Source organism: Magallana gigas, chromosome 5 (assembly GCF_963853765.1).
Source record: "Magallana gigas chromosome 5, xbMagGiga1.1, whole genome shotgun sequence".
In the NCBI taxonomy this organism is placed as follows: domain Eukaryota; kingdom Metazoa; phylum Mollusca; class Bivalvia; order Ostreida; family Ostreidae; genus Magallana; species Magallana gigas.
This window is the reverse complement of record NC_088857.1, coordinates 10,445,477-10,469,765: the sequence shown is the minus strand read 5'-3', so window position 1 is coordinate 10,469,765 and position 24,289 is coordinate 10,445,477. Positions and strand designations below refer to the sequence as shown.

Genomic DNA, 24,289 nt, shown 5'->3' with positions numbered 1-24,289 from the left:
AGTTATTCTTTTTCAAACTTCGTATTATAACACTTTTTATATTTAAAAACATTTTCAAAAAGTTTGTAAAGGTTTGGAAATTTTGATATACCTTCCTTCGGGAATAGTACCTTTTATAGCTTTTGTTTGTCGGGGACCAAATTAAGAGTACGCATAATTATTAATAACTACACTTTATATCTCTTTTTTAAAATTTTGGTGGTTTTTAATAATATTTTTGTCACAACCCTTTTAAAAAATTTTGATAGAATAAATGAAGTTTTCGCAACTATGGTATCTGACTTGTCTTGCTTCATTTTAGGCAGAGGTCAAATCATTGATGTATTTGATTATAAATTGATAGCGTCATTCAATTCAATATCATAGCTATAAAAGGTATTAATCCCGAAGGAAGATATATCAAAATTTCTAAACCTTTTGCTCCACGTCTTAACACATTGAAAATGTAACACGGATGTATGACTACAGAATTATTGTTTGACAACCGTACAAAACGACTAAAGACTCTTCAATAGACTTACCAAGCATTTCTTGAAAAGTGGGATAATATGCAAAAATTCTTAAATAACAGATACTCGACGTACTTGCACCTACCACGTCACACAAACGCAAATGAATCGTAGGATTTGTAAAATAGAGTCTATAAACTGAAAGGAAAGTAACGGGAATACACATCCGTTACGTAACAAACGTTTACGTCAAATTTGTTTCATATGACGTCATTTCTAACATCTATCAATCTTTTTCAAAACCTGCAATGACCATCAGCTTTCCATGATAATAGGTGAGAAATCTTTTATTCTAAAACAAAGACGTAAAGATAATTACCAAATAGCTCAAATTACTTTTACCTTCTATATGCGACAGATTAGAACACGGGAAGATCGGAGAGAGATTTCAAGAGTAGTATAGTAGCTTGCATGTGAATTTAATTAATTCATTTACAATTATTTAAAATTACGACTGTATAAAAGAATTTGATCTCTCGCCTCTACATGTATATGTCGCCTTTTGGGTCTTCATATCACTATGCACATTTCTGATGGAAAATCTAAACGGCTCATACCACATGCAATACACGTAAAACTGGATAGAGAAACAATAGAATATCCAGTAAAATTGATTTATAGAATGATTAATATTTCTACCGAATGGACTGACAATTAAAAACCAACCCCGAAAGATATGGAACGCTTCTATGTCATGTTGTAAATTTTCAATTTACCGGGTGGCAGTAAATACAAAATTTACACCGTGTTAGAAATTTTATATTTATATAGTGCCACCATGTAAACTCAAAATTTACAACATGATATTTGTATAATTTTGACTTTTGCATTTATGCCCGGCTACCTATCCATCCATCCATCCATCCATCCACCTATCCATCTATCCATCTATCTATCTATCTAATGACAACTTCTTTTTTCGATATATTTGTTGAAGTTTTAGCCACAATGCACTCAGGACGGTCAAAGAAACTGTCTTCACGATAAAAGTGACTATAACAAGAATTTATTTAGCTACATCTCTTTATAGAATGTCAGGAAGTCCACCAAAATACAAGTATGCAATAGAAGGATCTTGTTTTCACAACGATCGCCATGGTAACCGGTCAACAAAAAGACCACCAACCAATGAGGGGGAGCAACACTTTCACATGAAAAGTCCAACCGGAGAAACAATTAAAATCAAAACCCCAGAAAAAATTAAAATTAAGAAGGCTTCGGTGGTTTTAGAGAAACTAGACGAGGGCGAAATACTCGGAATTAATACCAGGAGAAATAAAGCTGCTAATGAAAAGAAAAGCCCCGTCTACCATACACAAACTGACAAATCGTTTCCGTACAACGTAGAATACAGAATAGAAGATTGTTTGGGAAGATCACAACACAACAAGCAAGAAACAATTAGTTCCATAACGAAAACCAAAACTAAACTGAATGAGATCAAAACGTGCAGTTCTCAGGACAAAAGTCCAACTTCCGGTTACATGTATAAGCCCAAGTTTCGCCAATCACGATCAGAGAAATTTGTCAATCCGACTCTTTCTGAAACCTTTAAATCCACCCCAAGCATAAATACATCTCAAATGAAAATTAAACACGGTGATAATGTTCGCATCAGAAGTTATGTCTCCAGAAGAAAGCTGAAAAGCGGTGTTACTGAACATTCACAATCTTCAATGAAGAAATCACAAGAAGCGGACAGAACGGATATTGTAACGTCTCCACGACTGTCCTCCTTCGTTAAAACAGAAAGCTTGGTATTGCCGAAGCCCTCGAATATCAGCCCCCAGAAAGAAAAACCAACGTTTTTACCAGCTAATCTGTCCTTGATAAAATTTTCTTCCGACGTGAAAGATTTAACTGAAGAAGACGGTAAACGAGCCCTTCAGAGGTTAGCTGTGGTGGGAAGCACTACGAAATCAGCAGAAGAAAATAAATTTTCTCCATTGAAAGAAGCTAGAGCTCAATTTACCGCAAAACTAAATAGTATGAAAAGTCAAGCCGTCGAAATGCCCCCACTTAACAATGACGTCATGCAGGTAAAACAGTACATGGTTACTCCTTTTTGTGCTTCTCACATTAAGTCAGACGATAGCCTATCAAACGACAATCACCAGTCAGGGACAAACAAAGTCATAGAAGAAAAGTCCGACAAAGTGCTACCGCAATTTCCATTTGAAGACGGTATTAAGGAAGGAAAACGTACTCGAACAATTGTACCCCAAAGGAGTATACCAGGAAAGAGAACTTCAATCTTGTTAAAGGTGGACGGAAGGAAAAACGATGGGGATGAACACATGCTTGACCCAAAAGACGCAAAATCACCAGCAAAGTCATGCGAAAAAACCTTGACAAGGCGATACAGGAACACTCGCTACACAATTCCTTTTCGCAGTCCGTCAATCGTCGTACCAAAAAATTATGATGCATTTGCAAACACTCCAAAGTCACAATTTGAAGCCAAAGGACCCGCGACGAGAATGCCGGAGTTGTCTGATGGCACCGTTGACTTAATGAGGAAGAGATACAAGAGAACGGGGAGAATTACGACGGTGCCGATTTTACCGAAAACCACGGAGTCCCTGGTACAGGTCTCTCCGGGTATCCACACAATGAAGGACACGAAAGACCTCCTGAACGTCACAAGTATCCACGCTGTAGAACAGCCCACGTGTGAAACGTTCGAAACTCCTCGGGTTTCTTCCAGACATTTGTCTCCAGGTAGAGTTTTGGCCACCAGCCCAACTAAACTTCCGGGTAGCAATGACGGTATGACAACATCAGTGGAAGCTAGATCGTCATTTTATTCTGCTTATTCGTCGAAGAGATATTGTGAACTTGTGACAGAAAACGATCAGTTGAATAACATGTTGAGTTTTCCAGATTACACATCCTTGGTTAATTATCAACAGTCTCCTCTCAAAAATGTTCATCAAAAGTACTCAAAGAACAAGACTGACGCTAGTAGACTTCCACGGACTCATCGCGATACTGTTCCTTGTGTGACACAGGAATCTATGCCCAATAACAATGCAAACGAATGTGTAGAAGTTAGCATGCCGTCTGTCTGTCCCGTACCAAGTACATCTTCGTACACTCAAAGCCACACTCTACCTGAGAGGGACTGCAGCGGATGCTTTTATTGTGAATTTGAAGAGATGATGAAGAAAATTGACAGCGATGGTGAACACATCGAAGAAATAACACAAATATATGAATCGGATCATGCTTACACCAGGACAGATTCTAGCACGGTGGTAAACAGTTATACAAGTAACATCATACAAGAAACAACACCCTCAGAGGTCACAGAAGTCTCGGATGAAACACCTGATACATCACAACAGAAAATAGAGGGTCAAATGCCTGTTTATGCCTTTCAACTCGGCGATAATATCATCCTTATGCCCTGTGCAAATCCCGGCCCTCAAATTCCTACCAAGAGCGAACCAAAGTTACAGACGAAAGAAATGACCAAGGATGTTGGAAATCAACAAGTTCAGGGAAGGACAGATAAGAAAAAGCATCACAGGAAAACCAGGACACCAAAGAGAAACAACTTTAGAAACGTCTGTAGAGATCAGCTCAGGTTTACGAGATCTCTTCGATTACTTCCATTAAAAAAGAAAACAAAGAATTCAGCTACCAATCCTGTTGCTGATGTTTTGCGCGAACTAGGCAAAGGAAGACACATGAAATCCAAGGTTTATGTGCCAGTGCTTCAGATAGAACGAGACTTTGATGATGTATTCACCCACATATCTGCTGTTGCTAGTACAACGGTTATGGATGGTTCAGATGCTGTGTTAAAGCGCTGGAACGACTTTGACGATTATCCTGTACGGTTTTCGACCGATACAATATCGGGAGCCATCACGGAAATGGAGGTTGACGCCCTTCCTCAAGGGTTATATAAGTTCATGAAGACAGGACACGATTCTATGCGTGACAGTGCTTGCAAATCGATGGCTATTCTATCTTCCGTGCCTCCAAACGTTTCTACTATCATGGGTGATTCCATCTTTTTGGCTGTTGGGCCTACCAGCAACAATAGCAAACCAAATACTGAGCAACCGGCAACTATTCAAAAGCATAAAAATATGTCTTATCTACTGAAGTCTATAGAAAATCTGATAGGGAAGTCGGGGATTGAGTCGGTGGTCAGTGACCAGACCTACAGACCCAAGTGCCACTCTCCAAGCTGGTACCAGACACCTAGATTTGACGCGTTTACACGTTTGTATCACCGCCAAAGAAAGGTATACACGACTGCAGATAAACTGACTGAAAGCTTATTCACGCGTTTGTGAAGGAGAAATATAGAGGCAGTATATATAGATATGAAGTACTTTTTTTTTTATTAAATAAGAAGTGATTTGAAAAAGGTCGACACTTTGTGTTGTAAGCTAAATTATTGATATCAATTACCTGTACACATAATTCATTCAGTCACAACATACTACATGTAGTACATTGTACATATCTTCTCTGGTGTCTGTTTAATATCTATATGGATTATTTTTATGATCTGATAAAAAAAGACCAAACAATAAAATAAAAACAAATTAGAGACCTGAGTTAGCATACAGATACTTCCATATTATTTGAATTTAATTGAAAAAAAAACCCGAAGATAAAACTATAAAATATGAATGTAAACTTGCTCTTATGAAAAGAGGCTTTGTCAGGTACATGCGTTGGAGTCAATGTATAAAAAACTTAATCACAGCAAATGCAATCAATAACCAATGTCTTAATTCGGGACTACCGAGCCTTCATTATCAAAAGACTGTCATAAGAACCAGATGAGTCTCGAATTACAATTAATAAATAGAGAGTAGATACATGTATATGTCTATATAGTTGTTGATGCTTCCTATCTGAATGATTTAACGAGGCCGAGTACAGAACGAGTACGCACGCTTTCGCGCAGCGTTTCATTTGTATTGTGACGTCATCTTTTTGCTTGTTTGACGCCATGGCGTGATAGTTTTATCTGCAGATATTCAGCGAAATTTGTTGAAAATGGCTCGTTTAATGCGTAAAATTAATGTTATATTGTGGAATAAACATAACTGTTTCGAAGTATAAGCTATATTTGGGCTCGGGTCGAAAAAGTGAAGAGGGTTCAGCAGGCCAAACCCTCTGTCACGTTTTCTTAACCCGCCTAAATATAGCTTAATTCATATATTTCAAGACAGTAACCATGTATTTTATATTAATGACCCTTAATATGTGATGTTATATATTTTTTTATTACTTAAATATGTCTGAAGGCTTTAATAATACTATAAAGATCACCTTTTCCGCCTTTGTCAAATAAAAAATAGCCATTATCTGACAAATCTGGGAAATTGGGCATACAAAAATCAACTTTGATAAGACCCCTGGAACAAACCAGGAGGTAAAAGGTTTTTTTTATTTGACCATTTGATGCCTTTTAGCAATAACTTTAATATGTAGAACAGAAAAAGAAATCCCTAGGGCAGAAGTTTAAAAAAATGTGTAAAATTGATACATTTCAAGCGAAATCCCATAGGGTCCTATGTTAAATATTAACAAACTTTGAGATGACCCCCTAAACAAACGGTGTGGTAAATGTCTTATTTTTTAATCTTAAAACAATAATTATATCAGTAGAAATTCAGGTAAAAAATTTCATTAAAAAATCTAGGGCAGAACTAATTAGACCCGGCCTCGTTAAAAATAATACACCGTGCATTTTTAAATCTTAATCGTACATATCGTTTTATTAATAAGTGATTTTTATCTAAGTGGTGTTCGGGCCTGACATTGTTTCTTATAAAATGTGCTGTATTAAACAAAGATGATAGAAATCGACGACAGGTTTGCATGTGTACCGCTTGTTTCTTCCACCTGATATTCTGAGAATGTAACAACTACAAATAATTCTCATCGATTTATCAACCTTATGCGAATTCTGGCAACAGTTCATGATCAATATTTGAAATAAAAAAATACTTTTATTATTTTTATTTCCTTGTAAAAAAAAAGTCTGTAAAAGAGACACATTTAATATTCTTATTTTTGAAAACCATTTCCTAGCAATATGAGCTGTATTATTTATAAAAATTATTTTTAACAGAAACATGCAATTACATGACAATTTTGCATGAACCTTAGACTTTTATAAAAAATCGAACAAAATTAAATCAATATTTTATTATATATATATATATATATATATATATATATATATATATATATATATATATATATATATATATATATATATATATATATATATATATATATATATATATCAACGATGTGGTGAAAGGTATAATGTTTTTGACCGGTCCGTCAGTCAGTCATGTTTTTTTTTTTAAGCACAACTCCTCATAAACCGCTGCATGGCATTTTCTGAAACTTTGTAGGTATTTAGGACATTATATGTAGATGTGCATATTTACTAGAAAATTCTGATTTCATTATTTTCAGCGAATTTCGGTCCCTTTGAGCTTAGAATTTTGGCCATATATTGAATATAATGAACAGTTTGTAAGTGCACCTCCTCTTAAAATCGCTACATTAAATTAAATGAAACTTTGTAGGCATTTAAGACACAATGTGTAGATGTGCATATTGCCATGAAATTCCGATTTCATTATTTTTCTAGGAATATTGACCCTTTTGGGCTTAAGGAGGCTGGGTGGTCGACAAATTAACCATGAATTTACCTTAAATTTTAAGATAAGGTTTGTTTATATGTAAAATATTATGTTTTACGGTGCGACCGTTGGGGCGAGCACAGCATGTGATCAAACAATGAATTATAATAAATCAATAAAAATAAAATTTACAATGTAAAATTTGAATGCAAAAAAATAAAACATACCTATTTTTCAGTAAATTTTCATTATTCATAGTTTATAAGATTTGTTATAATTTATTTATTTATAAGTAGAACAGTAGTTTAATCTCAGATACAATGTTGTTGAATACTAAAGATTTAAATATATAAATATTCATTGCACTGTATCTCCTCTTTTAAAGTGATTGTAACGTCAGTTCACCCCCCCCCCCCCCTTTTTTTTTGCAGTAGACATTTTTTCTTAAACCTACATATAAAACTTGACTCACCATAGAGCTCCCCCCCCCCCAATGTTAAAATAATAATATTTCATTTTTTTTTCAATTTACACATAGAAAATCGACTTACCATGGATTTGCCCCCTCCACTTTTTTAAAAAAAAGTAATGTTTAATATTTTTTTTATTTACGCTTAAAAATATTTGCTTATCATATTAAAAGAACATGGTGCCCCCCCCCCCCCCACCCCCCCCCCCCCCCCCCCCCCCGCATGTAATAAATGGAAGTGAAAATAAAGAAACCATTGAACTGCTAAAGAGCTGAAGGATTAGAATTTTCATGATTTTTTTTCTTTTTGCTTGCACTGATTTTTTGGATGAGGCTGCCATCCACCCACCCACCCACCCCCTTTTTAAAAAAAGGCGATGCTACGTGTACGTTCCTGGAAATCACCGTAATTATAGTGAATAAAATAAATGTGAGCATTCATCCAAATGAGTGCAAGTTACAACGATTTAGTCAAGAAAATATCCATATATTTTACCTTTTACATTTGGATATTTTTCTATAATTATTTATACAGCTCTTCTTTTAAGGAGTTCAATACATTCTAAAAATGAATACTACTATCGAGCCTTCTTAATATAATAGCAATGAACAGTTTGTAAGCGCAACCCAGCTTCAACCACTGCATGAGTAAAACCGTGTAGGCAATTGGACACGATGCATAGATGTGCATATAACCAGGAAATGCCGATTTCATTTAAATTCTGCGAATTTAGGTCCTTTAGAACTTTTTTTTTTAGTCGTTAAGGACAAAGGAAGAGATGTGCATATTTGCAGGAAGTTTTTTGCGAGTTATGTCCTTTATCAAATTATTTTTCATATTTAAAGCATACCTTGCCATTCATAATGTGTATTATTGTTAAGTAATGGGGACACGTGGGGTATGTGAGCTAGTTCACGTTTGCTTTCATGGACACTGCATTCAAAATACTCTTACATTGTTTAGCTCATGAAAAAAATACTAGTATTTAGAATTATTTGAATTGTCCATTGGTGTCTTGACAGTGCATGTTTTTTTTGTTTTGTTTTTTTTTTGGTTTTTTTTTTTGGCGAACGATCAAAAATTAGCTACACGAACTTGGACGGACTGAACTCAGCCTTTAGTAACTATGGACACCTTAACATATATAGAAGAGTTGGTTGTTTCCTTTGTGTAACTCGCATGAAACACCAAAGAAAGCGTTTATTTTTTATATAACCCATTTTCTTTTTGTGAATTATATTTGATAAGATTCATTCTAAAATTTGTTCGGACGAAAACTCAAAAGTACAGATTCATACGAAAGATTCATTTTTAAAGAATCTTTTTAATTAAAACAAAAAAGAATTTTTTCGACAGGCGAACTTATAAAAGTGGTTTTTATGTGTAAGTGGCAATATTGTGTTATCAGCATTTGTACATTTTCCATATACATAATAACAGATATTCTAGAATTTCATAGTTTTTGAGAGTAATCGGATGTGTTGTAGTCAGAATTCAAGTGACAAGCACAATAGAAGCATGCATTCAATTACTCTGTAATCAAAACAGGAAGCGCTGTGTCTTTATCAAGTCTGAAATTAAAACTTTAAATGATTTTGTAGACAGGAGGAGAAGAAGATGGGTAAGGAATATTTATCACTACTTTAATTTATTCTGTGATTTACACTTAACATACGTGTAGGTTCTAAATGTGACTTTTAGATTCGGAATCGTCTGGCATTTTCTTGAGTAAACATTTTTGATCTTGGTAAACCGAATAGGTTTTTTGATAACTCGCTGTCCGTCGTCCGTTTATTCGTCCGTCTGTAAACTATTAACATTTATGGTCTTTTTTCTCAATCTAAAATAATTTAAAAAATTATCCAATTTTAACCAAACTTTGCGGAGATCATTTTCGAATAAGGAGTGTTTTTTGAACTGTTGAATAAAAAGTCAAATTTTATTGAAGGTAAGACGATATGTAAGTGTCTAATAAAAACTTCACCAAAGGACCAAAATGTCAAATATAGGGAACAACTTCGTATAGTGTAAATTTTAAATTGATTAAGTCATAGTTTGTTATAAACATATTTAGGATCCTAAATTAAGAGTATATTTTAAATTGTTCATCCTTTGACCCTAAACAAATAGTAAGGTACCCTCTAATTTTCAATGGGGTCATAGGGGGTATTCACTATTAAATATAGGAATAATCAAAAATTATCTTCAAAATCTTTTTTCATAAAATCTTAAACACTTTTTTTGTTATATAATTTACATATAAAGTGTTGACTATATCTTTTTTTTTAATCTGTGTTACCCCCTCCCCCCCCCCCCCCCACAAGTTTGTAGATTTTACAATTAGAAAAGTTATAAAGCTTTAGAAAATGCACTTTGTTACTAACATGAGCGATGTGTCCCATGGACCTCTTGCTCTACATATTATATAACTGTTCCTGATTTCAAAATCTTTACACAGTAATTTCAATTAAATATCTAATGTGAAACGAATAAAAAGTTTAAAATTATTATTTGATGAAACATGCATGGTAAACTTAAAAATCACTTAATCAACCGGAAGTTGAGTACAAGGCCCTTTTTGTCTATTTCTTGTCGCGTGAAGCAACTCAATGGCTTTACTTCCGTTCACACTTTGAAATGTATTAAAGAAGTGCATGACTGTTAAAATAACTTAAAACCTAACAGTGCCTGATGGTTGCTCTCTTACAATACAGGAACCTCACTGTCATTGTACGTGGTGTTTTGAATCGAGTACCACGGTTTCTTAAAACGTTTTAAGCGTGATATAAACAAGGCTTTCAAAGCAAAGGCTTTATGAAAATGTTTTATTTTTCAAAGTATTTCACAGATTCTTGAACGTTTTATGTAGAGTCTGAGAGATGATTTTTCAAATGCGCATTCCTGAAATTAAAAGCACCGATTTCTCAGAACCCCCCCCCCCCCATCCCAACTAACAATGAAATTTTATCTGTAATGAAAAGAAAATCTTTCTAAAGGAGGCGATTAAGAATCGTGTACTAGAGTCAATATGTGTGAGTTCTAATTCAATGTATTTTTGGGTAAAAGACGAAAAATATTGATTATTTCTTTTTATTTTGGCTTTTTTTTAAGTTAAGATAAAAAAAAGCTGACAATTAATTTCTTATTTTGTTCATATTTTGTTAAACAACATTGAACTAGATAATATTTTGGAACATATATATATCCTATTTATTTCAGATCTTCAATTACAAATCCTTCTCGTGCTTCTTGTTGTTGAACCAAGCCACTGTGCCAGATCAAGTGACCTCAACGCATCAGAAGTGGAGGAACTGTTCGTCAGACAACTGTTTAAAAAATATGGCAACGAGTCTGCCATCTCATTTGAAGCACTAGAACACCTTTTCCAGAATCTAGAATTGGGCAGCATGCAGATAACACATCGCCTCAACGACCACTGGGACAAAACAGGATTCGAACCTGAGCATTCGGACCACCAACATAAACCTGTGGATAACAGAATAATTAAAACCCACAAACGAAATCACATACATCGCCGAAACTTGGATGTTCTCACGAAGGTAACGGTAGTTATAAATCTTTTAGCCCAAACAAACCGGATCCAGATTTCTATTCACTGCATGTCAAATATCTTATATTACAGTTATACAGTACTGGTAGTATGTCTCAATGAAACATCAGTTGATTGCCCAATATTGCATACTAGAGCCGAGTATGCTAAATGTAAATCCCAACCTTTTGTCCTGACATCACTATATTAGCCCGGTTCATTATAATTTTGAAGTGCCTCCTTCCCTCGGACATTGTGAATCTGTTTGGGTTCAACACCCGGGACGTCATTACTGCTGATCAATTTCATCACATGTGCCCCGTTATTATGGTTCAACTGGATAGTGGAATATGTCCCCATGCGCATGCTCAGCATCATCAAGCACCAACACACTTTACCATGGCTGGACTTGTCACAATAGCACCAGAAGGTTCGTATTTATCACAATTGTAATTGGTTCTTCAATGAATATAATACATGCATTTAACATTATGATATAATTGCCATGTCATGTTGATTTTTGAGATTACAATAACGTATAGACTTTAAGGTATCAAATGTAACATTATTCTTAAATTAGATTAATTGTCCACACACATGTTTATTCATATGTCAATTTGTCGGAAATTACTTTTAACGAATCCGGAACCAAGGAGGCATTCCAATTGTAATATATTCTGAGAATCAATATATCTCCGTTTTTTATATGTTTCAAACGCGGAAGAGTTTTTAACATAAGTATCGTTGTTAGAAACAAAATTTCATGTGAAGTGTACATCATACAAGATTTTACTTAAGACATGTTGCGTGCATGCTTATCAAATAAAATATCAAGTGATATCTATCTATATCTTATTATAAAACTCTGTAAGAACTTTATAATTGTTTCAATACAAGGTAGTATCGAAAACAGACCAGTCAAATGCGACATCAAATTATGTTGAACGAAAACAATTACTAAATGTAGCTATCAAGTAGGCTCAGCATTTTAAACGTCCATTGTAGATTGTACTTCCCAATTTGAAATAAATACATATAATACCAAAGCTAACAAACCCTAACAAAAACCAGTGGAAACAAGTGACCCCTATATGTAACAAGCCAATTCAGTTTTTGAAACGTCTGGATAGTCCTAACCGATTTATACCATTGAATGGTTGATCTCCTTAATAACGAGAATTCTTGGTAAAGATAGAAAAAGGTGAATTTGCTAAAATATATAGAATTGCTCTTTGCCAACAAAATTATTTTATATTTTAATACCATACCGTTTTAAATGTATGAATGTAAGGTATTTACCGGCGACCCAGCCTCTTTAAGGAATGTTTTTCACATAATTTGGTTTGCTCTCCTAAAAGTTTCTACTCAGCATAATATGTACTATGACTTGTCTTGATGCCTTTTAATTTGTTATGATGTACTATAGTTAGCACTGATATACTGTAGCTTGTCATGATGTACTGTAGCTTGTCATTATGTACCATAGCTTGTCATGGTGTACTATAACTTGGCGTACTATCGCTTGTCATGATGAAATATAGTTTGACGTGATATACTGTAGGTAGTCATGATGTACTGTAACTTATCATGGTGTGCCATAGCTTGAGGGACTGCAGCTTGTCATGATGTATATCTTGTCATGATGTACTGTAGCTTGCCATGGTGTACAATGGCTTGTCGCACCATAGCCTGTCATGATGTATAATAGCTTGTCATGATGTACTGTAGCTTGTCATGGTGTACAATAGCTTGCCGCACCATTGCTTGTCATGATGTACTATAAATTGACGTAATATACTGATGCACTGTAGCTTGTTATGAATTACTTGTATTACATGCATCAGCCTACTATGATGTACTACAGCTCGTCTTGATAAACTTAGTACAGCTTGTCATGATGTACCATTGCTTACCGTGCTTAGCTTGTCATGATGCACTTTTGCCTTTCGTAATGTATCTATAAATTATTAAGATGTACTACTTTTTGTCATGGTGTACTAGAGCTTGTCATGATAATCTATAGCTTGTCGTACTACAGCTTGTAATGATGTAATACAGTTTGATTCTGGTTTTCAGCTTGTCATGTGCACTGTAGCTTGTAATGATTAACACCTGTACTGCATCTCGTGTAGATGTATTTCAGCTGTATCATGATGCACAACAGGTTTTCATGATCTAATACAATTTGTCATGATGTAGTATAGCTAGTTGTAATGTACTACAGCTTGGGGGTACGGCTCGGCGGCCATCATCACCATCAGTCTACTGGGCCTCCTGAGTGTGTCCATCATCCCTTGTCTACAGAGGGTGTTCCTGAGCACCGTCCTCCAGTTCTTAGTCGCCCTGGCTGTGGGGGCTCTGTCTGGGGACGCCATGCTTCACTTAATACCACACGTAAGTCCAAGAATTCTGATGCCAAGTCGTAAAAGGTTACCTGTCGTATTTGATTTTTAACTACGAAGCAACACGAATAGAATTACCTTTTATAACGTAAAACATATAATTCTGGAATCAGTTAGCAGGGATGCACATAGATGTAGTCGTAATGATGTGATCTGCTTAAAACACACGGATATATAAAATGATATTGATATGCATCTTCGCTAGCCAAGGGTTTTCCTTTGGGTTGATGGGGAGCGAAGTGGACCGAAAACCCTTGGCTAGCGAAGATGATTGATAAGAGAATCTCCAAATAAACCCACCAATTCTATTACATAAAGAGAAATGTTGCTGACGAACCGCAAACTTTTACTCTATATTTTCTTACACCATTGATTGATAATCTATCATAAATGAACGATATTTTCAACCACGGAGTGTGTAACACTTGTTTCCTCTATTGGTCAAGGTTTTTGCCGCTAAAAAGGAAGGCGCTACTGAAGACAATGAAAACGTTTACAAAGGGTTATGTGCGTTGGCGGGCATCTATAGCTTCTTTATATTTGGTCGAGTACAAGGCATCTACATGAATAGGAAGATAAAGGTAAAAATATCAAACTACGGTACAATTTTAAATATCACTATGATGAAAATAGAAGTCATACTTGATATTAGTTATGACTTAAAATGCTAGCAATCATAAACAAAATAGCAGGATAGGATTATCTTGAATTTGTCAATTGGTTTTTATCTCAGGAAGAAACGAAGGGCGAAAACCTAATGGACATTACCATGAGGATAGAACCAAAGGGTTAGTTAACTTAAGAGCATAAAAGCAAATAAAAATCAAGTAACTAACCCCATTTGCAATCTGCTCGACAAACGAACCTCTAATAACGTAATACAGTTTTCTTCATTCATTTGAATTTATACTTTTTCTCTTCAGAGGCGGAGGAGCCGGAAATTGTGGCGCTAAATGCGGTCAATGAAAAAACCGACGAGCACTGTCCAAAAACGAGTCACGAGTACGAGCAGCCAAAAGACACGTCCTCCACTCACGAGCACCCTAGCGGACACGGGCACTCCCATGACCATCCTGTCCCCCAAGCCCTCGGGGCGCTGGTGTGGCGGGTTGTCATCGGGGATGGTATCCACAACTTCAGTGACGGTATAGCGGTGGGCGTGGCGTTTGCTAACAGTGTGACGGGAGGCCTTAGTACCTCAGTCGCCGTGCTCTGCCACGAACTGCCGCACGAAATGGGTTTGTGGTTTTACAGTGCAGTTAATTTTTCGTATTAAGATCAATAATTTTGTTGATTGTTTAAGGCAAATCAGTCAAGTTGTAGAATGATTCATGTAGCCTTACGTTTGTGTACTTGTACTCTTAGATACTGTAAATTCCTAATTAAACGCGAGGAACTAATATCCGCGTAAAATCGCAAGAAGCATCCTTCGCGGATTTTAAAATCTCGCCATTATTTTCTGAGAGTTGAAAACTATAAAAAATAAAGAGAAGAGATTCAAGTTCGCGATTTTATATTCTCGCAATTTGATACAAACCAGCGGGATCGCGGAATTAAGCACTCGCGTAATATAAGGAATTTACAGTACCTTTAACCCCCCCCCCCCCCAAAAAAAAAAAATTATCGAAGGATTTATGACAACCAAATCACCAGGAAACAGTTTATCAAACAAGCGTGTATTGAAAAATGCTTTCAAAGAAAACTCGAAGAATATCTCATTTATAATTCTAAATTTCTTTTCTTAAATCAAAAGGTGACTTCGCCGTTCTGCTGAAAAACGGGATGACCATCCGGCAGGCTATTCTGTGTAACTGTGTGTCCTCAGTTTTGTCTTTTGTCGGTATGGCGGTGGGGCTGGCTATCGGAAACATCGGACAGTCCAGCTTATGGATATTTGCCGGGATTGCTGGAATGTTTCTATACATTTCCCTTGTGGATTTAGTAAGCATGTAATATGAATACTTGAGTGACTGTTTAATTTTCCAATTTGTTGAATAGTTTCAAAGACAGGAATATTTTTTTTAAAGATACCCGAAATGAGTTTGCTTGAATCGGGGAAACGTGAGAGGAGGCCGTTCTGTCAGCTCCTGTTTCAGTTAGGAGGCACGTGTTTGGGGGTTGGAATTATGCTGTTAATAGCTCTGTATGAAGACCAACTGAACTCAGTGTTTGACTGATGATAAAAAGTACGGTAACTAGTGTTGTAATACTGTTGTAAAATTGGAGCATTGTATCTTTTGAATTCATGTAAAATACATACACATACACACATTCCAGAGAGAGAGAGAGAGAGAGAGAGAGAGAGAGAGAGAGAGAGAGAGAGAGAGAGAGATTATATGCCACATCTTACATTCTGGTAATCTAGTAAGAGTTTAAGTTAACATTTTCATTACTTTAGTACAGGTTATATACAGAAATATGATATGTTCATACATTTTGCCTTTTTAATTATGCTTTTTAAAAGTTTATTAAATATATTTGACAATGTTACTTGTTTTGAATTTTGATCAAAAGCTAACAGGTTAAGCATTCTTGACACAAAAAAACCCGACAGTAATCAAGTTAGACTAGTATGAGGGAGGATTGTTGCAGAATTTTCGGGGGGCCAATCTCTTAGCAACACAAAAACTTGCTTAATTATCAAATTTGTTAAAATTTTTCTAAAAAAATAATACAAGATAGTGCCTTGATGGATACCGGTATATTAGAAATGGGTCTAGTGAAACTGAGAACTGAGATATCTATATTAATCAAAAATTTCTAACACATGAAAATTTTAGACAAAAAGTAGATGTGTAAAAAGTAGATGTGTAACTTTATAATGTGTGATTTCCGTTGCGTTTCAGTTTTGCACAAAGTTCATATCATCCACACTTTGACTATTTCGAAATATTTCCAGGCTGGGTTCTGTGCTAGTTCCATGGAATGTGCAGTTTTGTTAAACAGGGCGCAATCACGTCCTTGTGGGCTGTAAGAGTAGGCAACGCACTGTGCACTCTTCACGCACCTGTCCGTGCACGTGAACAAAGATGATGACACGTGACTGCTTATTATCCAGCTTGTGTCTGTTTGACGCTTAAACAGTCCTACAAGGTTGAATTCTGCTTGCTTGTACACCACATTCGTATCTGTATATAAAAAAATTATATAAAAGTAATGCAACAAGCAAAGCTGCATCTAACCACTGCATGTCAACAATGCTGCCATCAAATAGGGATGCAGAAATCTACTGGTTAACAATTTTTTTTTCAAAAGGACAGTTAATTCGGATTAGGAAAATAAATCTTAACCGGTATAATTACCGTTCAGGGTGCAGGTAAAAGTGGGCGTTTGCCATTGCTGATGGGCAAGACAGGGGACGTATTCCCGGTCATTTCCGGTTGAGAGCTGGTAAAACTGGTTACATCTGTACGTGGTATTTGTTCCTTCGGCATTTACTTCATATACCCCGTTGCTGAGAGGAGGTGGTGTTAAAGGGCAGTATGTATCTAAAATCAGAAAAACCAAAGTAATAAAAGAGTTATCTTTCTGGTTATCTCAATATTAACAGTGCAATATTAATATTAAGGGTTTAGGAATGGAAGTTTATCATACGCCGACTCTGTGACGTACATGTACAGGGTGTTACAGTGTCATTCCATTGTCCCGTGTCGAGACAGGTGACAGTCTTGACTGTTTTTCCGTCCGCCATGAACAGGCTACTGTTACATGTTACTGTGACGAGGGACCCATAGCTCGAGTTTTCTGAACTCACATCATACCAGGTCCCCGGCCCAGACAGGGAGCTGCAGTTTACAACTGCAACGAAATTCTTTGTATTAAACTCTGAGTGCGTGAAAGTTATGATATATTTCAGTTTTAAAGTGGATACAAAAATACTCGAAAATGATGAGCACACACCTTTACATTTTCCGGAATCGTTCTCCCAATAGTAGATGCCTGCTGCTTCCCTACACGTCACGGATTTGGTTTTGTTGTTATCGCTCAGGACGAAGCCTACGTCACACTGATAGTGGAGCTGGGAGGAGACGGTGGGGTACTGGTCAGTGTGGGGTAGAGTGGATGACACCAGTGAAGCATAGTCCTCGCTTCTTGGGTCACAATACGTGTCTTTAAACAACAGTTTCTACGAGGTTAGTTTACTTCAGAGATTTAAAACTGACGGAACTAACAAAAATGGACGAAAAAAGTATTTGCGTAACATACACATGTACGTAAAATACTGTGGAATCATTAAATATATGTGGTGGCCAATTTTCGTGGATTGCTGAATTTTTTTTATGTTCATGGGGACGTAATTTCGTGTATTTTCTTATACCTAAAAAGTAAATATGACTTTACAATCTAATGTATTTATTAGTGGAGGATGCTAATTCGTGGCTGAGAGGTACCCACGAATACCACGAACATTGAGCCACTACGAAATCTAATGAATGAATTCACAGTGCATGTAGTCCATTATATCTTAATCAAACGTAGGTGGTGGGGGTAAGGGAGAGACAAAAATGATTTACCATAGGTCCTGTAAACTGGTAAGTACGGCTCGCTAACATTCGGGGAACAGAACGATGTTTCCGATTTCCCATACACGTACAGAGAATTCCCACAAAAACAGTGCTGTGAAGGATCTGGAATGTAGACAAGTTTTTCTTCAAATCATGAATTGTTGAATGGCCATTAATTAAGATAATGAAAACAAAAGCCATTTTGGTTTCGATAAGAAGACATATCAAAACTTAATCGTTTGATTTAAATGTAAGATTAGTTTGACAAAATAGCACACTGTAAAGAATGATGGCCATATTTTCAAGAGTATATAAACAAACCGTTTTAATATTTCTGATTATGGAGAAGACATATTCAATAAAACACACGATAGAAAATCATAGCAAATAATTTTTCTACAAACGTTTGAATGAATATAAACGTTCACAAAAGGTGATATAGAATAATTACCATGAGTTTCATAATAAGAATAAAATTGATGAGATACTTGGCACGTGGCTTTACAGTCTTCTTCAGAAAACACTGATGATTCCTCGACAAAAACTCCATCAGGATCCAGAAAGCACCCCAAAAATCTGTTGGAGTCTACATTGTGAGGGAAAAAATGCTTAGAAAACATATAATGACCAAAGAAATAAATAGAAGACATAGTTACATGGTTATTTTCGCCCCGTGTAATTTTCGCCCTTCTATACTTGTGAACAGTTTCGCATCGTCTTGAAATCGCCCAGACACAGTATATTAATAAGAATAATTTGAAAAACTGAGATTCGCTGGCTGATAACAAGGGCGAAAGGGGCGAAAATAAAACGGGGGCGAATATTTCCATGTATACAGAAGAAGACCTGAACAAAACTTAAAGCCCAGTTTAGTTTAAACTACTTTTCTCTCCAAAAAGATGTTTATGAATTTTATATGTTCAACTGTTTATAAATATGGTAACGCATCACCGTACGATTGAAGTTGGCCAGTGGTTGTCCGTAGAGATTAACACGAAGGGAAACCTTTTGGTTGAATGATACTGGGTTCAGTGCAATTTCGCGTGATATGATTGGATAAGTAAAGAACTGTGTGGCCCGACTGTACCGGTCAGTATTCCCCGTTATCTGCAAATAAATTGTATTGAGGTTACACTGTAAGCAGACAAAATTTTGCATCAGTTTACGTATATATACAGAATACTTGTAGATATAAAATATGTTATTGTATTCGTTTATGTATATATAAATGAAAGTTAACGGCGATAGAAAAAAATGTTCAAACTCTGTCTAACAAAAAACTGTCCGTGTAAATATAAATTTATATAATAAATATATATATAAATAGTTACGATAAAATTAATCGTACTTAACTCATGATAGTAATTAAACACGTAAATATAAATAACGAAATGCAAAATCAAAGTAAGGAAGTAAAAATCTCTTTCAATTATTTTTTATATAAATATCAGCTTTTTTCGGTTGTATAACAGTACATGTAACATTTTCCCGAGCCATATAAATAAACAGGAAACATATGGAAAAATGGCTATATCTAATAAAAGAGAACTCTAATGAAGTTAATGATCTCTTATTTGATTACTAAATCAGTCTACAATGATGTAATTGAAGTAGGTTTAATGTAATTCAGTATGAGTCGAGTCAGATAGAATTCAAGAGTTCATGATGCTACAGAGCTGAATCGTATCGTAAATATATACTAACAATAGCATCGGAGTGGTACTATTTAAAATTCTATCCAAACTAAACAATGTAAGAATTGATTGGTGCTAGTATATTTTTAAACGCTTGCTTTTCGTACATTGATGGAGTTATTTATGATGACGTAGGTCTCTTCGCCAGCATACTTGGATATGAGTTGATAGACCTCGACCCACGAGTCAGACAGCACGTCCCCTACAACATTCAAAGAAACACAACTCACAATGATATAAAATGAAACAAAATATTGTCTTTTAAAATTGGTTAAAATGGAGACATGTTACTTATATTTTATGAGCGTTTTAGTTGATAGATTCTAGTATTTTTTGCATTTTTTCAGATATTTTTTTTAATTATAATTTTTACAAAACTAAAGAACTGATTTATGCTTTTCAAAGAAGATCCCTAATTAGAAATGAAAGTATCTTTCAAAAATATAAGAATATTTTGGACAATAAACAAAAACAAATCTACGAAATTTATTGATTTTTCGTAAGATTGTGAAGGATTTAAAACCTTTGGTATGAATATAATACAGAGCCGACTACCTTGTGTCTGAATGGCCGTCAGAAGGTAATCCTCGGTGAAGGTAAAAGTGAGAGAAGGTGAGCCATCAGAACCGTCAGGTACCCAGGCGGTGTGGGCGCTCAAGTTGGTGAAGGCGACAATTCTGAAGAGGGTTCAATTTAAAAAAAAAATTCTTGAAAATAAATCCTTGCAGCATAATACCGATTTATTTTTCGTTTATTATATTGTGTTTGAACATTGTTTTAAGCTCGTTCAAATATTCAAAGGTGCAACTGAAAATTACGTTTGACAAGGTATCTTAGGTACCGTACTGTGTGCTACACTTGCGATGACAAGTCACATACAGCAAATTATTATGATAAAAACAATGATGTAAAAAAACGAATATTCTGTGAGGAGTAGTACGGGAACAAAGCTTGGTCATATCTCACCTGAACCCTTGGTTTGTAGAGTTAGGATCTAGCGACGATGGCTTCACAGAGTAATCCGTAATAACGGATAACGAGGCTTCTACAATGACAGCAATGGCTTGGCAATAAAATTTCTCTCTCTCTCTCTCTCTCTCTCTCTCTCTCTCTCTCTCTCTCTCTCTCTCTCTCTCTCTCCAGCATCATAAATTTGCAAACATGCTCTTTTATTTTTATGAGGCATTTTTTTTAATTTTCTGATGTCATATTTATATTTTCTTGACACGCATCCGGTAAAATAAAAAAGTTTCTTTTTAAAATTTCTAAGTTTACCTCGGTCGAAACATGTAACCAGGTATTTGGTGTTGAGAGTATTTATGTAGTACTGGCCGGGGACGTGGATACCGTAGGAGTACAACTCGTCACACGAACCGGCCGTCTCGTTCCTGTACAGGTCTACAAACAAAGCTACATAATGTAGTTTGATCTGTCAACTGTATTATGTATGAAGGGAAGCTATTCGTAGTTTAAAATGCATAAGCATGCATGGCAAGATGATTCATGAACAAAGATAAAGGTATCCCCTTTGTTGCGATTTCAACTACTAATTAAGTACATATTTCGTGTGTTCTGTCGTTGACTTGATCCACGAAAAAGTAAAAGTCTCCAACGACCACTATATACGAATTAACGATCATCCGAACCGGGAATTTCACTTTTTCCGCAAAAATTGATATCTACAGAAATGTCCTTGATTCTACAATTAACTAACAATATTTTCTTAAAGATTTGATATTGAATTCTCAAATACAATAAATTAAAAGATATTACCTAAATTGACCAAAACACCCCTGTTTCGGCCGTCATCTCCACACATCTGAGTTTCGTGCCCAGAACACGCCTTGCACTGTCCAAATTTATGATCATAGGACAGTTCATTGAAGCACTTACAGCCTCCCTCAAGAACAACGGTAAAATTGGCGTCCTTGCCGAGACACAGTTGAATACAAATAGATGTCGTTAAAGGGGAGATATCAAGATGCTGGAACACCAAGGATCCATTTATGGTGCTAGTATCAATGCAACTGATGCTTCCTAAAACGTTATCAAAATACAAAATACAAAACAAAATGCATATTTTTGAAAACAAAAATGATGAAGGAAATAGAATTAAAAATGTTCACCATTTTGAGGAGATTTACAAATTCCGAAATAATTCCCCTGGACTTCCTCCCACGTCATTGACTCTAAATTCAACGTCATAAATCCATTTAAACTATTTGACATCATTAAAGGAGGCGATCGTACGAAAAATCCTTCACTTGACAGAAAATGATAAGTGTTCAATCTGAAATAAAATAATGTATCAAAATGTTGAAAATATTCATCACGTAAATGTGTACTTTACTTTCGTTCGTAACGTCTGAGTCTGGAATGAGTTGTTAACCGCAGGAGGTAAAGAATGGTCAAATTCTCTACTTTCTTTTTTTCGACGAGAGAATGTTTATGCCTTAATGGAATTCCAGGCACGTAGCATCTCGCAGCAACAAATTTTTTAAAATTTACATATAAAGAATTGGAATATCATTGAGTTGGCCCCCCCCCCCCACTTTTTTTGGGAGTATGTAAAAAATTGATATAAAAATAAGGAAATAAGGAGTGAAATTGAAGTTATATACTACGCTTGCCCCCCCCCCCCCCCCCCCCCCCCCACGGATTAGGATTTTGAAGATTTTGGTTTGGAAAAGTTTAAATTTCCTTTTTTTTTTTGCTTGTCAAGATTTTTTGGATGAGTCTGGCCCCCCCACTTTCAAAAACGATGCTACGTGCCTGAATTCCACCACGCATGTGCTTTATTTAGATAAACGTTACGTTAATGTATTGAATCCAGATTAGAGTTGACCAAATCTTACTGCAAAGAGTTCAGAACGTAATTTGTAATTCATTATGCAATATTTACACATTCCAGTGTCTTGTCTTTAACACTACAAATCGATTTTGTAATGTATGGTACAATACAATACATATCAATTCATCAATGATTATTTTAATATTTAATCGTACAATTGCTTAAATATTATATAAATGTAAGTAATAAGGGATCACTCTTAACATATTATGAGGTGATCAAATATAATTTCATACAGTCGGGCGTGATCAAATCTATCATAAAACCCTTTGTGCATTACTGGATTCGACCACGTCCGACTTTATTTGATCACCTCATAATACCAAAAGAATGATTCATTGCTATGCGGCCCGATTTCATGGAGATATATCTTTTAGCATACAAACCAATAAAGTGCAACCTACATTTATGAAATCAAGTAATCAAGCAATCTAAACATTACATGTATAGGCGTATTATACCAAAATGATTGTATTGAAATCTCTATTTAAATTTATCAAATTTCAATACTAAGTATTGAAATGGGATAAAATACCTAATTTAATATTTCTCTTACAACCAATGTGCACACCTTTATTCGACTTATTATTCTTAAAATTTGAAAAAAAATTCTACTTTTCAAAAGTGTGCAAATGGGTTTGGCCTTCAACAGTTACGTACCCATTTGACGTCCCGATAAACAAACTAATGTTTTGCTTAAAAACTGGAACCATTTGTCTGAGTATTGAGATCAACTCATCATCATCGAAAGCCAGTAATGGAAGGCTATCATCTTTGAAGCATTCAGTAGAATGCAGATCCCCGGATGTCACTGCATCACCGAATTTGTAGCAGTTCTCTTTGTACCCCCAGAACATAAGGTCCGACCGGCAAATAGTGCTGTCTTGCAGTTCAAAAAGCAACAAAAAATCTTATACCTGCACAGTCAGCAATGACAATTTAAAATACATAAAGGTAAGAAAAAAATATAATGTTATATGTACCTGCAAATCCACATTTTTGTTTAGAAAGACCGTTTTCATTTAGAATGTTGTACGTGGAATTAAAGTAAACTCCGTTTGAGTAGAGATGATCACAAGAGGAGGCGGGGTAGTCTACGTCATAATCTAAAATAAATGAATCTATCTGGATGAACTAGAGATTTTAAAGATGTCAAAATTTGAGCTTTGACAGTCTTAACATTATCTTGTCTCTTTTTTGTGTACAGTTTAAGTTAGTTACATGCTGTTGTTGTCTTATTTTCGACAAATGAAATGATTACCTAGTTGATATACGTAAACGTAGTCCTTGCTAGAACAGCGTTGGATGTTGTTCCCTAGACAGAAGGTGTCTGGGGTACTGCTGAGCCTTTCACTGTCACCTGACGGGGCCTGGGTCAGTCCGGTGACGTCTGCTTGGCTCCCACACCAACAGGTGTCCCTACTCACCATGGCAACAGTGTGGTCCCCTCCAATACACACCTGTTTGCACTGTGTTAAGGTCATCAACCCAAAACCAGGAATCGCCGGCTCCAAAGAAACAGGCGGCTGATAGACTCCAATGAAATCTACAAAACAAACGATCATACAGTATCAAAAGCTATATTGAACTTTGATATTTTTGTCACATTTTATTGTGAGTAAATTGTACAGATTGTAGCCTGAAAGGAAAGCTCATCAACGATCTAATTCAAAGTT

At 35.6% G+C, this 24,289-nt stretch overlaps 3 protein-coding genes and 1 long non-coding RNA gene across 4 annotated transcripts in view; 2 read left to right on the top strand and 2 right to left on the bottom strand.

Moving 5' to 3' along the window:
• Positions 1 to 696: 696 nt before the first annotated feature.
• LOC105333186 (uncharacterized) lies at positions 697 to 5,193 on the top strand. Its single transcript, XM_011436033.4, has 2 exons — positions 697 to 784; positions 1,540 to 5,193. The coding sequence occupies exon 2, from the start codon at positions 1,541 to 1,543 to the stop codon at positions 4,817 to 4,819; it is 3,279 nt and encodes a 1,092-aa protein (XP_011434335.3). The 5' UTR covers positions 697 to 784; position 1,540; the 3' UTR covers positions 4,820 to 5,193.
• A 3,888-nt stretch (positions 5,194 to 9,081) lies between these two features.
• Positions 9,082 to 15,900, top strand: LOC105333185 (zinc transporter ZIP10). The gene is made up of 9 exons (XM_011436032.4): positions 9,082 to 9,232; positions 10,831 to 11,171; positions 11,396 to 11,591; positions 13,386 to 13,555; positions 14,010 to 14,144; positions 14,297 to 14,351; positions 14,487 to 14,801; positions 15,317 to 15,504; positions 15,591 to 15,900. The coding sequence occupies exons 1-9, from the start codon at positions 9,229 to 9,231 to the stop codon at positions 15,738 to 15,740; spliced, it is 1,554 nt and encodes a 517-aa protein (XP_011434334.3). The 5' UTR covers positions 9,082 to 9,228; the 3' UTR covers positions 15,741 to 15,900.
• LOC136275291 (uncharacterized) lies at positions 10,688 to 11,484 on the bottom strand. The gene is made up of 2 exons (XR_010713847.1): positions 11,347 to 11,484; positions 10,688 to 11,097 (listed from the first exon to the last, which is right to left on the bottom strand). It is a non-coding gene; the product is annotated as an uncharacterized lncRNA (long non-coding RNA).
• Positions 15,901 to 16,201: 301 nt separating the features above from the next.
• Positions 16,202 to 24,289, bottom strand: part of LOC105333209 (uncharacterized) — a 38,488-nt gene continuing 30,400 nt past the window's right edge. Inside the window, exons 20-35 of the mRNA XM_034481507.2 lie at positions 23,875 to 24,159; positions 23,597 to 23,719; positions 23,274 to 23,496; positions 21,889 to 22,052; positions 21,536 to 21,799; positions 21,038 to 21,160; positions 20,729 to 20,807; positions 20,318 to 20,439; positions 19,870 to 19,964; positions 19,025 to 19,175; positions 18,520 to 18,654; positions 18,078 to 18,191; positions 17,464 to 17,673; positions 17,176 to 17,361; positions 16,866 to 17,051; positions 16,202 to 16,691 (exon numbers count right to left, since the gene is read on the bottom strand). Of these exons, the coding sequence (XP_034337398.2) occupies positions 16,423 to 16,691; positions 16,866 to 17,051; positions 17,176 to 17,361; positions 17,464 to 17,673; positions 18,078 to 18,191; positions 18,520 to 18,654; positions 19,025 to 19,175; positions 19,870 to 19,964; positions 20,318 to 20,439; positions 20,729 to 20,807; positions 21,038 to 21,160; positions 21,536 to 21,799; positions 21,889 to 22,052; positions 23,274 to 23,496; positions 23,597 to 23,719; positions 23,875 to 24,159 (2,729 nt within the window). The 3' untranslated portion in view covers positions 16,202 to 16,422. The remainder of the gene's footprint in view (positions 16,692 to 16,865; positions 17,052 to 17,175; positions 17,362 to 17,463; positions 17,674 to 18,077; positions 18,192 to 18,519; positions 18,655 to 19,024; positions 19,176 to 19,869; positions 19,965 to 20,317; positions 20,440 to 20,728; positions 20,808 to 21,037; positions 21,161 to 21,535; positions 21,800 to 21,888; positions 22,053 to 23,273; positions 23,497 to 23,596; positions 23,720 to 23,874; positions 24,160 to 24,289) is intronic.